Genomic DNA, 17532 nt, shown 5'->3' with positions numbered 1-17532 from the left:
AAGCCCAGGAGTCTCAGAAAATTCAGGCGGATAAACATTGTCAGCCTTCCCTTGTGAGTGGAGTGATCAGGTGTATCCTCTCTACCTAAAATTTCATGATGCCCTATAAGTACTCTAAACTTACAGGAATAAATTTATTGGTCCTTTTTTTAAAATTGTCCATGTGATTAATACATGCGGACTGCTAAGTTGGACTTGCTCTAAATCCATTCTAGCACCCACCTTGTTTTTTCATTCCAGCTTGCCTAAATGGGCTCTAGATTTCATGACACGGCCCCTGGAATGCCCTCAGGAATCCGGTTCTGATTGTTGGACAGAAGCATTACGAAATTGACGCTATTCTGGACTCTCGCTTGCATCGCAAACGCTTGCAGTATCTTGTTCCCTGGGTGGGGTTTCCCACCGGCCATGACCAGTGGGGTCTATGCTACAGATGTGCACACCCCTATACTGGTCACTGCTTTTCATAAGAGCTTTTCCTAACAAGCCAGAGGGGAGGAGTTCTTAGGAGGTGGAATGTCAGGGAGTGATGTTAGTGCTGTTCATCGGGTCTCCTTGGTCTTTTCCGCCTCTGCTCGAAGCTCCTGGCTATGTGCCTGGGCTGGGAGTTTCCAGCTCTTGGTGTTAGTCTCTGCTTCTGCCTGTGTAGAACTATTCATTGTTTTCTTCATGTATGCGGGAAAGAGGTTTGATACTGTATTAAACTGCTTATCTGGAGTTCCTGAAGTCTTCTGTGAACTTGCATTGCTATGCTCGGCTAAATGACTGCCAGTTATAATAAAGAGCTTTTTTGAGAGTTATTTGACTGGACTTTTCCAAGGATTCATTATACCTGGCCCTGTCCAATGTGTTCCAGCAGAGGCTAGAGCCTTCTGAGGCAGCGACTGACATCCCAGGGCCTTATACTTGGTACCCCTATCTGGTTAAACAGTATGCTCAAACCCCTCAAGAGAATACAATTACACATTTCCTACGTAAAACTCCTCGAATATCTTAACAGTGTTTCATACTCTTCACCCTGTTATTGCCAAAACAGGCCTCAAACCTACTTGCCCAGGACACAAATTGGCTACTGAAGCTCTGTAGATACTGCTAATTTACTGTGCACTTCCACTCCAAACCAGACAAGTTTAGCTTCAGCTGTATGTCTCCTGCGATTCGATTTTTCCTCCTCCTGGAAGTGCTCCAGATCACTTAATTAAAAATACATTTTAAAGTGGGCTTTCACCGACTTTTTTTTTTCAACAATATGGACGGTTAATAAAACTCACTTGACTTCTAGAATAGAATTGATAAGCAGAAAGCCAAATATTATCCCTCACTATATGAAAGACATTTCTCCCTCAGAAGAGTGTATTACCCCTCCCATTTTTAATAGGAGTCTACTGTTATTACTTTTACACCCTTCACTTGCTTACCTTAGGAAGTGTTTTAATGTTGGCCCCGCCTACAGAGTTCTAGTTCTGACAAAGAAAACAGCTTTTTGGATTCCTGGACATAAGGTGCTTGGAGGATAGCCAGTCAAGATTTAGGATCAGTTTGATCTCACTTCTCTGCTCCCAAGATGCATACAGAATTATTTTGATTACTGCCAACAGGCCTCGAGCTGAGATGTGCTGCCCTTTGAGTGGCCTTTGAAAGGCAGGTTCCACCGGACCTCAGATGGCAAAAAAGAACCTTCCCCTGCCCACAGAAGGCTATTGAATCAGTTGAACATGTTCTAATACACTGTAAGCTTTATGCCTCTCTCAGAAGTTTGTACATTGATCTTCCCACTCAGACCTGTGTTTTATTCTTGGCCAGGGCCAAGCCCTTCTACTTGCTCTGCAACCAACACCCACAGAGGTCTCTGGACACAGCAAAATTTCTGGCATTGGCCCAGCAGATTCGATTCAGGATTTGTCCAACTACTTTTTAACTTAATTTAGTTATATCGACTGATTCTATTTAGTATTTTATCTTACCTCTTAATTCTGGGTTACTTATGCCAATAAAAGGTGATGAATGAATAAATGAATGAAGCAGGCTGAGTTTGCTTACAGCCCAATCCAGATGGGAGGGGGTCAGAATAGTCACAGGAGGCAGTGCAACCTAGCACCAATGTATTTGCCCTCCCGGAATGACACTTATGCTTGCCAGGAGACAAATAGGGAGACAGATGTGTAAACATACTGCTCTGGCATAGCGGGGTGTGTGTGTGTCTATTCACATGTTATTACTGGATCAATTCTGAACCCTGGATCTTCTTCACGTCGTGATCAGGTCGTATTACCCATACATCCCATATCCCTTTCTATCCCAAATCTATTTTCCAACCTATCTATATCTTAGGAACTCAGTGTGAGCATGTTTGTTGCATTGATTAAATAGTTGTGAACCCCTTATCCCTTAAGGCCAAAGATTGTCAAATTTGGTATTGCTATCTCTTTTCCGCGGGATTTTTTTTTCCAAGAGCTGATCTTTTGCAGCCTTCCTTGCAGACGGGAGGGATATATGCCTGGGACAGTAAAACGCTGGCCGTCCCAGGCCGGGCCATTCGCGATAGGGCTTAGCTGCATCGCAGACAAAAGGCCGCCCCTATCACGTTATTTTCCCAGAGCTTGGAAGGGCGCTCTTTGTTGTAGTCGTTGAGCAAACCCGCTGCCGCGTGTGAACGGCAGCTGCTTCCCGCCTCGCCATAAGCTCTTTACCTGCTCTCGCCCGCGCCTCGGCGTCGCTGGCCTGATTACTTCCCTGCTCTGTGACCTGAAGCAGGTGCGAGGGCCAGGAGGCGAAGCGCCCCAGGCTCCCCGTGACGCTACGCTTCGAGGGCCGGAGAGCAGGTAAAGGCTGAGCCAGTGGCCGACGGGCGCCAAGCAGCCTTCGCCTCTCAGTTCTTTACAGGACCGCCCGCGGCGGACTGGTCCAAGCGTCGTACGGAGTGGTCGGGCTTAAATGCGCTTCAACTCAGGCTGCTTCCGCCTCCGTGCGGAAACGGCCTTTGTATACAATGGTATTAAAGATCCCTTACCAACACAAAAATCCAATTGCTGGGCTTCTCCCTCAATGCCCTGTACATGCTGCCATCCGACAAGATATATTGCACTCTGAAAAGAATGCTTCTAGATCAGGAATACCAGCTGCTACTATCACAAGCCAATAAGTCATGAGTCGATTCCCCACTGCAGAGTCGACTCAGGTTCCCACCAGTTCCCCTGAAAAAAAAAAGGAGATCCAACCTATGTCGCATCGCATCGTTACTCCCTTACAGCAGCAGCGAAGTTCGGTTCCACCGAGCTGAACTCAAGAGGGGTAGGATTCACTCCTGGTACTTCTTCTGCCTTTTACTGTTTCCCGATTGGCATGTCGGTATTTACCATGGGAACGCGTGAAGCTGCGGCCCCTTTTGTTTATTACATACTTCGGCAACGAGCGTAGCCACAAAGCAGTGCTCTGTGTAGCTAAAAGCAGCATGTAAACGTGTGCTGTTTAAATGTATGGCCATCGCTTTGTATACAAGAAAGATTTTTTTTAAGGCACACTTTTCCCCGCTGCGAGTCTCCTGTACATGCCCCAAACACTGAACTGTTATTGGCTGATCAGAGGGAACAGTTCCTCGATGATTCCCCACTTTACTGGCTTCAACCTAAGTTTGATCTAGGTTTGCTGAAAAAGTTGTACCTCCCTGGTGGAGTCAGAAATTTGACAGTTAGAGGGGGCAAAGCTGGGGTGGAACTGTGTTGAACTCAGCGGCTGAGGGGGTCACATGCTTCAGTGGTGGCGGAATTTTATATCTCTCAGATGTTATGGATCAGGTTTCTTATCAGCCTCTTTTCGTGCCAGCATGGCCAATTGGCCGTGCTGGCAGGGGCTGATGGGAATTGTAGTCCATAACACCTGGAGTGCCAAAGGTTCACCACCACGGACCTAGGTTGAACCTAGGTCAAACCTAGGTCAACTCTGCCAGTGGGGAATCGACCATGCTCCCCACTATGCCATAACATCCCCCTTACTCATAGACGTATCGCCAAGTACCTCGATCTTTTGACTGCGCCCAGACAGAGATGGATCTTAACTAGGGCAAGGTTAAGTGTTTTTCCATCAGCCATCACTCTTGGATGCTTTATGTCAATTCAGTCCAGGATAGAGTCTGTGATCTCTGCCTGAATCAGCTGGAATCAATCAGCCATATTTTATTTGGTTGCCCAAAATACAAGAGAGTTAAGAAGTCCCCTGCTTTGCAGTGTATCTGCTAACAAATCTGGGGTCACAGTAGCATTTAACTTGGCTTTCTTTCTCAATCGTAGTGATGCTGAGATCTTGAAGTTGTGAAGTTTCTTTTACAGGTATTTGCACATTCCTCAAAAGAGAGATAACCATGGACCTTTTAACACATATTTATACTTTTAATATTGTAAAACTATACTTTTATCAATTTTATATATATTTTATAGATGATTTAACTTTTATTTCCTTTTTATTTGTTTTACTTTTGTCAATTTGCTATCCCTCTGATTAAAGGTTTTGGGTTAGATCGTAAATAACTTTTAATTTATGCCTAATAAAGGTAATTGTATTGTATTGATCCCTTACCCAGCCTCTCGCAACATTAATAAGCAGTCTACTATAAGCTAATATTCTCCACATTACTGAGAGACCTTGGGTAACACTACCTTAAGATTCTTGTTCAACAAAGGGATCTCATAAACCATATGTATTGAAAGTGAGATCTCTCTCAACTTATGTACAATACATAGGTGTGTCTATATAATGGCTATCAAAAATTAGAAGTAATTCAGTCTAAATTTGTCAGCGCTGTAGTACTTTGCTGTATATCCAATGCCTTGCTTCAATTAGAAGCAGGACTGATCCCACTGGAAATGCATACTTGGCTTCAAGCCATATACTTCGGGCTCAAGCTAAAGCTTTTACCCTCTGGGTTAACTCCATTAATCTTTGCAGATAACTTCCATTCAAGAAGGTTGAGAATAATAAAAGGAAAATTGTTCCATCTTGTCATGTCCAGTATATTGCATCTTGAGCATCTACAGTCCATAGTACTAATTAAACAAAGATTTTCCTCTACACTGACAGTGTATGGAGTCACCCTACTCTCATAGAGGGGAACAGAAGTAAAATGTTTGCTCTACCAAGTTATTTGTATGAAATACCCTAAACCTCGCAGAACATTTACTTTGGCCTGGTTCAATGCCTTTCTATCAGCTCTATTAGAGGGAAGATATGCCCACATTTCTTAGGCCAGGGCCTTTGCCACTGTTCATGCCAGTTGGGAATGATAAAAACCATTGAACATGTCCTATTATATTGCAGTTCCTATCAAGAAATTAAAACTCAGTACATCTCTACAATTTTATCTAAATACCTAGGCAGAACACACCTCTTTTATATCTCGTTACTTCTTGCCAGTAGCTCCAAAGTAACTACCTTCAAAGTAGCCGGATTCTGTGCAACAAGCCAGAAAACAGATTCTGCACTATAAGGCCAAAGACTGTGGTTGTTTTAATAATCCAGTATTTTATCTTGTATTTTAAATGCTGTAAATTACCTATTTTGAGTACTGTTTAATATGATGATTGTAGACTACATATCATTGCTGTGTTATTTGATTTTGGATTGTAATACAAACTGTTTGAGACACAACACAGCTTTGCTTTTTAAAGAGGTGATATGTACAAGAACTCAGGTATTGTATTTAGAGCTCTGCATTAATCAGAGTTGAAATTGTTACCGCCAGGAAAATATGAAAAATATTTTCCCTGAGCCTATCGCTTGACTACACTGGCTAAGGGCCAGAACAAAGAGACCAGTGTTACCCAGAAGTCTCTATAAGGTCTAGAAAGGATGTGTATATACAACTGTGCTAATGTTTTATATGGTTCTCTTCCCGGCTTTTATTTCTGTAAGCCCCTCAGTGTTGGATTTATTGTTTGCCCAATGTGCATGCATATGTCTTAGCTAGGTTTTTCCAGTCAATTTAAGGTTTATTAATGCTAGTTTAGGATATTTTTGTCTGTGATCTTTTAATATACCATAAGTTCTGTAGGATTGCATCTAATGTTTAAATTAGAAATGTTATTTTAAAATATTTGTATTTGCTAGTAAAAGCCATAGCTTGTAGCAGCTGATATTAAGACCCAAGGAAGTTAGTCATGGAATTCAGTGTGGGCCAACACCTGGTAAATCTCTTTAGCAAAAACAAAGACCCTTTTGGAATTACTAATTGAATCTGATGACGGCAACCCAGATATCCCAGCCATTGAAGAACACGCCAAGATCACCATTGGACCATTTGAATTTTCTTTTGTTGCGGGACTGAGGCGCGGGAGCCTCAGGACATAACTCAAGGAAGCAGCCCATCTGATAACGAGATACCTGAGTGCGTTAACAGCCTCACCCAGTTTTATGAATGGACACTCTCTGCTCCCTATCTCGCGGGAAGTTGCCTGACAGGGAGATCTCAGGGTCCCATTCACAACTTTGTTGTAACTGTACTTTTTTGTGTGTGTTGATGTTTCTTTATTGTTGCAAGTTAAGGGACCTGCCCCCATACCCTCTTTTGATCTTTGTGTATAAAAAGTCCTGCGCTTGGCTACGCGGGTGAGATTCCCCTGCCTGAGCTGTAGCCCCGACTCTCGAATAAAATATTCTGTTTTGAAGAACACCGGCTTCCTGTGCCTCCCTACGTTGCCTGAGCTGAAATCACTTAATGTTACCAGAGCAGCTGTGGTAACAAAATCACCACCAGAATACCGTATATACTCGCATGTAAGTCAAAGTCTGGGCAAAGGTGCAACACCATCAGGAATTGAATTTACCGGTCCATGAATGAAGAATGGGTGTAATCTTAAGAAGTTTCACTGTGGCACTGACTGGCCTGGTAAAGAAATCTAAGAATGGGGTATTGATTGCTATTTTACTAACTGGAATATTTATTTGTACACAGGATATGGGAGTATCCTAACCACACCCTTCAATGAACTCCCCTTCTGTGACTACGCCTTTTTGCAGCTTTCTAGGTCAGGAGGGTCTCAGACAAGGGCACCTTATTCCTCCACTCTGCAACTTTAGAGAGCCTGGGGACACTTCCTCCCAGGCCATGCTAAAGCTACTTATGAGGCTGGTGCATTAAGATGCAGAAGATCCGTCAGCTTCTCCAAGAGAAGGTGGAAGGGAAACACCTGTGAGGCTGAGTCAGTGCCCCCTTAGCCAACTTCAAACAGCAAAAAACACTTTCTTTCTTTCTTTCTTTCTTTCTTTCTTTCTTTCTTTCTTTCTTTCTTTCTTTCTGCCTAACTACTTCTTTCTTTTCTGAAATCCTGGCTTACAAGCAAATAAAAGATCCTGCCAACAGGCTAAACCAGAGAAACTGCTTCAAGTGGACAGAAAAGAGAATCTACAGCAAGCAGAATGCTTTTGATCAGCAGAGGTTTCTCAACCATTTGTGTTAACAACTGTAAGCACAAATGTAAGAAATCAAGTACAAGACTTATTCCCCAGAAACTGAGATACTTTGTCAAGTTCAGACTGGTTTTCATCACTGTTTCAATCTCTACCTGCAGCTGAGTAATCTCATTCATTAGTTTGTGTTGTGTGCGCTCCACTTCTGCTAACAGGATCTCTTGACGATTCATCTTACATTTATTCTGAAGCATTCGCCCTGAGTCAGTCAAAATTATGGGAAGAATAAGTAATGTTAACATGTAATATTGTTTAAACAATTCTAATTGCAGCCAGATGTGCAGAGGCTTCTTTGTAAATAACCACAAGACACGGCTTGGATTGAATTGGGCCGCAGCCCTTTATTATACAGAAGCTGGGCGAGCAAGAGGAGTGCATCATTAGCTGCCAGTCAGCATCCATTGCTGATCCTGGCTTCAACCCCAATCTTATTGGGGAGGACAGAGAGGTACTGGGCCACAGGGCATCTGCCCCTCCTTCGTGGCCCCCAAACTGCTGGGGAGTCAGGCTCGCTTGCAGAGGCCTCTGCGGCATGCGCTCCTAGCCCGCCCTGCTCCAAGCTTTTTATGGAGGCCCCATAGACAGGGAGGTCCGGCACGCAAGCTCGCCCCCCCCAAAAGAGGCGCCCCTCTACCCAAACCGCCACAGCTTCACAGCAATCCAGCAGATCGCACAAGGCTCGCCATATGGCCCTAAACCCCTTGCCTCCGTATCACTTGGAAAGGCGTACACCGTCTGGCTTGAAGTGCCCTGGCACTCAAATATACATGCGGGAGTACGGGAACGTGCTGCCCTCGAGCGCCCAGCCCACCCTAATTGCAACGCTGGAAATCCAGCCATTCCATCAAGGCTTGCCGCACGGCCCCAAGCCACAGGTCCATGCCTAGCTTTGAAAGGTGTACGCCGTCGGACATGTAAAGCGCGGGCACCTGGGGGCGTATGCGCGGGTGCAGGATTGCGCTTCCACAGAGAACCCGGACCTCCCTAGCTGCTACTTTGGAAACCTTCCGACGTGTCACATCCACCTTCTTGGCGTCACTGGCACCACTCCAATGGAGCCGTGGCAGAAGGTGGGACCAGAGAAGTTTCACATCCGGGAGTAATCCCCTAAGCTCATACAAGCTGGTTTTAATCTGTGTGGAAAGCTCCAGGCACGACAATGTGGGCAGATCGTTCTCTCCCAGTTGGATCACAATCGCCTGAGGTGGTTCCAACCTGCCGAGGACGTACCGGATGGTGGGCAACAGGGACTCCCACCGCCTACCATGGCAACTGAGCCACACCACATCCACGCCTTGTCCAAGGTGCAGGTTCGTGCCCCAAACGGACGAAGACGCGTACACGCCAGTCCAGTGTACCACACTGTGGCCGATGATCCAAATTCTGGTGCAGCTGTCCGGTGATTCTGCATGAATATCAAATAATAGATGAGGTCACAAATTCATAACCTCCATGCCAGAATGCGGTGATCCACCTCCCGTGCCACGCCATAGGGTGGGGGGAGGGGGGAAGGAGAGGGTGGGCATGTGAGGCGCCTGCTGCAACCGAGGCTGTTCCCCTCAACCCATCCCAAACTCCTCCCAAGGCACAACTCCTGATCAAACCCGGCCCCCTATACTGTCACCTGGCAGGCTCTTCTCCTACCCCAAGAAGCCCCCGTGAGGGCTAAGGTTCATGCCAAGTTCCACTACCCCATCCCTGCAACCCACCGGACTGCCCTTGGGGCATTTCCCCCTGGGCTCTTGAAGAAAGTTTACAATGCACCCCCCCATGCAGCCAAACTGACCCTAAACAGGGAGTGAGGGGAGGGGCAAGGCAACCCTTGAGTAAACTACCCAACCAAATGACACCCCTCCCATTTAACAGAGTCCCCAAAGAGGAGGGGGGTGGGGCGGCGGCACTGCATCCACTCATGCCGCCCCATCCCCAATCCCTCAAAACCCCACCCCGGAAGGAAAAGAGGGGGGAGTGGGGGGTGGGAGAAAGAAAGAGGGAGAGGGGGCGCAGCGGGGGGAACGAGGGCGAAGGGCAGACTCACCTTCACTCTCCCCGCAGCAATCCCCCCGCCAAATCAATGAAGAGCTCTCCCAGAAGTCAGCAACTCCCCCAAACAGAAGGAATTCCTGGTACTGAACCGTCTGTTAGGACCACGCACAACAGTGGCCCACACACTGGCCTGCGCGCCAACTGAAAGTAGTCCTACCCATCCGAGGTACGGGTCCAATAAACCAGACCAAACTGGGCGCTAACACGGTCAACCTTCCAGAGCAGGGGTAGGCAACCTTTAACACCCAAAGAGCCATTTGGACCCGTTTTCCACGGAAAAGAAAACACTTGGAGCCGGAAATACTTTTTGACATCATTTTGATAGTCTCATGGCACGCATTTTTACCCATCAAAACAAAAACAAGGGTAAGGGATAAAAAGCCTGTTGTTTTTGTACATGATTCAAATGACTAGCAATAGACCCTCCGTTTCACACATTTCTCTTTTCTTATGTCGAAAAACACTGATTTTGCCCCCCAAAAGAACCCCCTCAAACTCCACTTGGATGGTGGATCAAAATTGGTGTCTTTAATGGGGTTGTCAACTTCTGGGGGGGGGGGGGCTGAACTTCTCCCCACCCCTTGAGAAAATGTCTGCCATGGAGGGTGAACTCGACAGCCATATTCCTCACTGAGCATGGCCCCTGCCACAGCTTCTGAGAATCTACCCCCAAATGTCCTGGGATTTGCCCGCCGGGAGTTGGCAACCCGCAACAACCATGGCTGAGGATGATCCTGGCCTTCCTCTCTTCCACCATCTACAAGCTTACCCTCCACTGGCTTACTCTGAAGTAAACCTTCCAAGATCCACATGCAAGGCTTTCCCCATGCGCTCCTGCCCTCCTTGGCAATTCAGAAGCAAACAATTCCCACCCACCCCTGCCTTCCCATCAAACAGCCCTGACGGGTGCAACCTTGCAGGGCTGCAGGTAATAACTTCTTTAAAAGCTGACATCGTATTTCTCACCTTGACTCATCCAGGCTGCCATCCGCCAGGAAAGCCCCTGGAGCTCAGTGGGGCTGCTGTGGGGTGGTGGTCTGCAACTCAAGGTGGTGCTGCTGGGGTCCCCCATATGGTCCTGCCCCCCAAGAAGGACCCGGGGAGGGGGAAATGAGGCCACCCAAAGCAGGGTCGACCCCTGACCCCCATTCAAGGGGGGCAGACTGAGGTAAGGATTACGCCGAAAATCTGCGCTCCTGCAACTCCCTCCCATTTCCTGCCCTTTCACACTGGCCACCTTGTCTTCAAGAGAGGGATACACCAGTAGTGTTTCCACCTCTGCCTCCTCTTGCCAAGCTATCACCACTGGGCCATCAGCCAACCAGGCAGTAGGGACAGGGAAGCCGGAAGTGGCTTGGGATAGCTCTGGGCTGTGCCTCTTTAGGAACGGGGACTCTTTCCCATTAACTTAGGGCGACTCTCCGAAGGAGGCTGAGAGGATCCAAGCCACATGGAGCTGCAGTGCAAGGACGAAAGAGCCGCATGTGGCTCTTGAGCCACAGGTTGCAGACCCCTGTTCCAGAGGAAGGCGGCCGAGCCATTCAAGAACTCTACGTATCCAAGAACTCTGGGTATCCAAAACCTAATCGCTGAGCCCCCCTTTTCCCCCTCCCCCCAGCAATCTGGGGGGGTTGTCCCAGCCGCCATGAAGGGCGAATCACTTGGCTCAAGCCAAGCGACTATCTGGATCCCGCCCCGGACCGAAAATTCTCCGGGACAAAGGTTATGGCCCCATGTTTCCCTTTTACCCCCCGGCTTGCCACCAGCCATTATCCCCAGCTAACCGCCATTCAGCCAGCCATTCCATTATCAATTATGCATTTTAACATCTGTTCCTTTACTGTTATCTCTTTTTTTTTTTTAAGAAGCAAGTCGCCGGTCGCATCCCGCGACCAAGACGAAGCGATGCCGGCAGACTAGCAAGCAAAAGTACATCAGACAGGAGGGTGAATAATAGAAGGAAGAGAAACCAGGAAGAGGGAGTGTCCAGGGGGAGGGGAACAACTCCCTGCACCAGCAGGAGCAGACCTCCAACCGCCCACTTCTAGTAAAACCTCTGGACCAAAGCAACCCCCATGAGTCATAAAAGAAACAAGGGAAGAAAAAAGGAGGGGCAGTCCTCCAACCATACTTTCCATTGGCCGTTCAACCCTCGAAAGCCCGTCATGGGCTCGGTTACACTAGAATCCCTTAAATCTGCCACCGCCAGCAAGATGATGGTTTCCTTAACAGTCAGTGGGCCGCTGGGAATACCCTACTAGTCAACTCCATCAGCCCCACCTAACCATTGCAACACCCAAAAGTATCCTGACCACAAAGAAAAAAGGAAAGGGGAGGAGGAGGATAAAAGCGAACGTGTCCCCCTGCAATGACAACGCACATTTGAACCAAGGGACTGTCCCCATCTGCCAACCACCAAACGAATTGCCCCAAACCAAGGAACATACTCACCTAAGGGAAAGGGGTTGGGCGACCTGGGACACGAGCCAAAGCTGAGCTCCGACCACTGTATCGCCATTTCATGCCTTCTGATAAATGCACTCCCAGAAGCAGGTGCAGTGCCCTCCCATCTGGGAGGTGGCAAGCCCATACCCAGCTCCCCTTCAATGCCACAATCCAACACCTCCACCTCCTCTGGTTCCAACTGAACTTTAAAATAGCTCCTTATTCCGAGTGCCAGGAAAACTCAGCCTGCCTGCTCCTGCTGAATGACCACTCTCCTCACCACTGGTAGGGGGATCAGGCGCCTGGCTAGGGAACGCTGACGCCAGCCAACGCTGCGCCTCACTGAGGTTGATCAGTCCCTTGACTGGGCAAGGGTGACCAGAAATCAACTGGCCACTATCCCGCTCGCGTGCGCCCGGATCAAAGGGCACATCCCAAAACTCCCACCTGGGAGGTGACACTGCCACCGTGAAGGGCAAATCACTTGGGTCAAGCCAAGGCTCGGGCAAAACAGGCAGCATAATAAGAGCCAGCCCTATTATTTCCAAAATAATAGGAGGGGGAAGCGAGAGGGCCGAAAGGGGAATATCGAAGAGGGAGGGAGCCCCCAGCCCCATGCGAATGGCCTCCGCCTCTGGAACCTGGTGGTCCTCACCCAGAGGGACAGGAACCAGCACTGAATCCCCAGCACCCTGGCTCTTAGGGATGACCAACAATCCCGACAATTCCATAGGAGCAATTGGATCTGTGGGAGTATTCGACCCCCTCCCTAATGCACCCACTGGTGACGGAACATTAAAACCCAACAAAGGTGGGGAGGGGGAGCTGCTTGGGTGCCCCTCCCCCCCTCCCAGCCAAGGCCTGAACAATTATACCCCTGTTCCCAGGGCTCCTAGATCAAGCGGGGAAGCGAAGCTGGCCACCCTCGGGATCAGCAACTTGTGATACCCCAGGACTCTAGGGCACCTAACTCACCTTCCCGGGCTGCATCAATCTCTCACCACCTTGGGGAAAAAATCCCCTGCTCAAATGGAAGAGTAGTAGCCACCAAACCCTTAGATGGTAAATTCGCCTGATATGCAGGCCACATACGCTCTCTCCTTCCTCCTGTTGGGGAGGTGACCTCTCACCCTAAGCTTCTCGCTATTTGCGTGGCTAAACGCCCGTCCCGCCTTTTTGACGCCATGAGAATTAAGCCACAAGCCAACAAGGCCAAATTGCCAATAGCAAACCGATGTCTGCGACCTAACTCAAACACCCGCTCAGTTCACTTCCACGTGTCGAAAAGGCCGGAATAACCGCGTGCTGCCTAAATATAGGGAGCGTGCTCCACCCTAATGCCCACGTGCACCAGCACGATCATTGCCAGGTGGTCAGGCACAGCTGCCCGGCCGGCCCAGAGTCATGAATGCTGCTCCTCTGGAGCTTTTACCACGTGCCCTGCCCCCTGTTGCAATTATGGGCCTAGTTGATTCTAGTGCCGTGATTTATTCGAAAGCTACAGTAAATGTCTACTGTCATAAAAGAAGTACACCAATTAAAATGGTTTATGATTAACCTGGCATGTCAAAGGTAAAAATAGGGCAAACAAAAAAAATTTCCTCCCTTTCTACAATAGGAATTATTTCTCTTTCTAGAATCCTAACCTCTTTGTATCTATAGGCACCTTTGGAATTCTTCCACAAAATGTTTGCTGCTGCAGGCGAAGCCAACCATGCAAAAGAAGTCCAAGTGAGGGGAGAAAGGGGGTGATTTTAAGAATGTGCTGAGAAAGCAGAGTGACAGAGAGTAAAACCAGGACTGAAGTGGCAGCTGCAACTAAAACAATGTTATTTGAATCTACATAGTCAAAAAGAAAAGCTTTAACTGGCCCCACTGATTTTCTAAAAACAATTGGTGGACACCAGGAAAAGAGCCAGGGGGTGCGATGGCACCCAAATGTGCCATGCTGAGGATCTCTGTTCTAGAAAATTATTCAATAGTTAACGCTTGAAAGCAACATGGGGCAGAGGGGATAAAATGTGAAAGAGCAATACTTTGTTGTTGTGACACTCTATCCAACTCAGTCTTCAGGTACAGCAGTTTCTTCTGTTGTGTTTCTTGTTCACCTGTCTGCTCATCTTTTTCATCCATTACCTGTGTGTGTGAAGAAAAAATGTATTAGAATATTGTTATCAGAAGGAATGGGGATAGACAAAGGAGAAAAGAAACATAGATCCTGTTACAAATAAGTTGAGTTGAATACTTTAAATGCATGCCACTTCATTATTTTATTGGACTCAGACACACTTTTGTAATGCCATTACTGCAAAGAGATATCTTCAAAAATACAAGGAGATGCTGCTAAGCTACTCCCAGATCCATATAACCATCCATGCATTTGTGCTTTTATGTCTCCATGGAGAAAGGATCTTCTCCTTTAAATAAAATATATTTTGGTAAGAAAAGACCAAATTTTAAAATGATTTATTATTCAAAGCACATACAAAGATGGCAGAATTTCAAGATTTCAGAATACAAGAATATAAAAGTACAACTTCTTATTAGATAAAAACAACATTTTGCTTACACCCTCTTCTCCTCTAAGGAACAGAAAAGGCAGCTGATCCAAATATTCAGGTTGTGACAGCCAACTGCTGATGCACAGACTTCATGATGATGGACTTACTCAGGAGCTATTGAACAAACAGTTCATTCCTTCCCTTTCTATATTTCTAGCTGACTTTTGGAAGGAGAGGCATCTCAACAGCAAAGTGAGTGTGTCAAAAGTTTCCAATGGCAGTAGACCCAGGAGTGGTTTTGTAGAATCGATATTTTTTATGGTGGATGCAGAGTTGGTGAATTGTTTGCGAGAGAGGATGCATATGGCAGACTGGAAAAGACTCTCCATTGACATATTGATATTGAAGTATTTGTGGGTCCTCGTCAAATTTATTTTAGCTACATTTCCAGTAAGCTGGTTGCTGCCCACTTATTGTCAGGCCTCAGGGCCCATAAATGGTTACCACAGATCCTATGGTCCACTTTGGATTGGGTACTCAAAACACACATACCAGTGGCTCTTGCTAATACCAAGGATTCAGGGGATTATCTTCAGAAGCAGTCAGAGGTTAACCCATTTGCCTCTGCAAGGAGCAAAGTTCCTCTACCTTTGGAAAGGAGTCTCTTTGTTCTTCAACAACATGAGTCAGTGGTTGCTAGACATCATCTAATCGACCAGGAAGGAAGGGTCTCTGTGTTCTGAATGTTATTCAGAAAAGGCTAGCTATCCACTTGATCTTGGTTCACTTTCACTCCAGCACACATGTATTTTACCAGGCGTGGAAAGTACACAAATAATTCTTTTTTTCCCTTTTTCTTTAGCCTTTATTTGGCATAAAACAAATAACATATCAAAAATACAGAATTTATAATAAAAGCAGTATTCAAATACAAAATATATGGCATAAGTGTAGACTACTGGTCTACATCATTTCCAATAAAAAAATCTGCTACCATTTCACAAGTTGTGAGATCAGAATTATCCAATAAAAAAAAAAGGAGTCTGCATGAAGCATCCATTTCATCAGGAATCAGAGAAAACATATTAGAATATTTGCGGACTTAGAGCAGCAGAACAATTGATGTATCAATGTTTCAATTTGTTGTTCGTTACAAGAGCACACCCTTTTGCTCATTTCTAAGTTGCTGCATCTACCACACAATAAAGCAGAGGGAAAGACATTAAAGAGAACAAGTGAAAAGGCTCTTCTCTGATTAGGATTAGTTAAAAGATACATCCTATTTTGATGTAAAGGAATTGAGAGATGTAGGGATACAAATGATTCAAAGAAGCACAAGAGAATTCTGAGCTGGAAAACGAGAGGCTAACAAAAGCAAAAACATAGCGGTAATGGGTGATTTCAACCATCACCTCATAAACTGGAAAAATGCAAATTCAGGTCATAGTAAGGAGAGAGCATTCCTGGATATGCTAAATGACTGTGGCTTAGAGCAGATGGTTGTAGAACCAACCAGGGGAGAGGTGATCCTAGATCTAATTCTATGTGGGACCCAGTACCTGGTATGGGAAGTCAGTGTTGTTGAGCTGATAGGGAACAGCGACCACAATGCTGTCAGATTCAGTATCTCTGCATGCAAGAAAGTGACAACTACTATTATAGTTACATTCACCTTCAGAAGGGGAAATTTCTCAAAGATGAGGGGGATAGTGCACAGAAAGCTGAAAGGGAAAATCAGGAGAGTCAAAACTGTCCAAGATGCTTGGAGGTTATTTAAAAACACAGTAATAAAAGCTGAGCTGAAATGTGTTCCGCAGGTTAGGAAAGGCAACACCCAGTCCAAAAGAAAGCCACCATGGTTAACAAGGGAGGTTGAGGAAATAATCAGAAAATGAATATGTCTTTTAGAAAATGGAAGTCCAGTTCGACTGATGAAGAATACGAGAAGGAACAAAAATGGTGGCAAAAAAGAAGCAAGTTAGCTGTAAGGGACGCAAAAAAGAATTATGAGGAACGCATGACTGCTAACATCAAGACCAGCAACCAGCAGTTCTTCAAGTACATCAAAAATAGGAAACCAGCTAGGGAAGCGGTAGGCCCATTAGATGAAAAAGGAACAAAAGGTGTGCTAAAGGAGGACAGGGAGATTGCAGAGAAGCTGAATGAATTCTTTGCATCTGTCTTCATCCAAGAGGAGGTGAGGAAAATTCCTGCACCTGAACCAAGTTTCTTAGGAGGTGAATCCGGGGAATTAGTGAAGATAGTGATAGACAAGGAAGAAGTTCTGGCAGCCATTGATAAACTAAATGTTACCAAATCACGTGGACCAGATTGCATTCACCCAAGAGTTCTTAAAGAGCTCAAGCATGAAATTGCTGATCTTCTCACTTTAATATGCAACTTATCCCTGAAATCAGCCTCCATCCCTAAAGACTGGAAGATGGCCAGTGTCACACCAATCTTTAAGAAAGGATCTAGAGGGGACCCAGAAAATTACACGTCGGTCAGTTTGACATCCGTTCCTGGTAAATTAGTAGAATCTATCATTAAAGATAACATTATAAAACATGCAGAAAAGCAAGACCTGCCAAGGGAGAGTCAGAATGGCTTTTGCAGAGGCAAGTCCTGCATTACTAGAGTTCTTTGTGGGTATAAACAGGCATGTGGATAAGGGGGAACGAGTGGACATTGTCTACTTGGATTTCCAAAAGGCTTCTGACAATGTTCCTCACCAGAGACTATTGAGAAAACTCAGCAATCAAGGAATAAGAGGGGAAGCCCTCCTATGGATTAAAAACTGGTTGAGAAACAGGAAGCAAAGGGTGGGTATAAATGGGAAGTTCTCACAATGGAGAGATGTAAGGAGTGGTATCCCCCAAGGATCATTTGGGACCAGTGCTTTTTAACCTATTCATAAATGACCTAGAAGTAGGGGAGGGTAGCGTGGTGGCCAAGTTTGCGGATGATACCAAATTAGGTAGGGTGGTAAGATCCGCAAAAGATTGTGAAGAGCTCTAAGTGGACCTTGATAAATTAGGTGAGTGGGCTAAGAAATGGCAAATGCAGCTCAATGTAGCTGTAG

General features: G+C 46.2%; 1 protein-coding gene across 3 annotated transcripts in view; it reads right to left on the bottom strand.

Annotated features, from left to right (window-relative positions):
- LOC125425993 (zinc finger protein 318-like) overlaps window positions 1–17532 on the bottom strand; it is a 63958-nt gene that overhangs the window by 12933 nt on the left and 33493 nt on the right. For 2 of the 3 annotated variants that reach the window (XM_048483983.1, XM_048483992.1), the window contains exon 5: window positions 13986–14085. In XM_048483983.1, coding sequence (XP_048339940.1) covers window positions 13986–14085 — 100 coding nt within the window. Of the gene's footprint in view, window positions 1–7774; window positions 8864–13985; window positions 14086–17532 lie in introns of those variants that run through there. The other variant, XM_048483973.1, reaches the window with a different exon arrangement.

The sequence above is a fragment of the Sphaerodactylus townsendi genome, linkage group LG01 (assembly GCF_021028975.2).
Source record: "Sphaerodactylus townsendi isolate TG3544 linkage group LG01, MPM_Stown_v2.3, whole genome shotgun sequence".
Taxonomy (NCBI): domain Eukaryota; kingdom Metazoa; phylum Chordata; class Lepidosauria; order Squamata; family Sphaerodactylidae; genus Sphaerodactylus; species Sphaerodactylus townsendi.
Note: the sequence above shows the minus strand (reverse complement) of the source record. Positions and strands in the feature narration are given on the sequence as shown.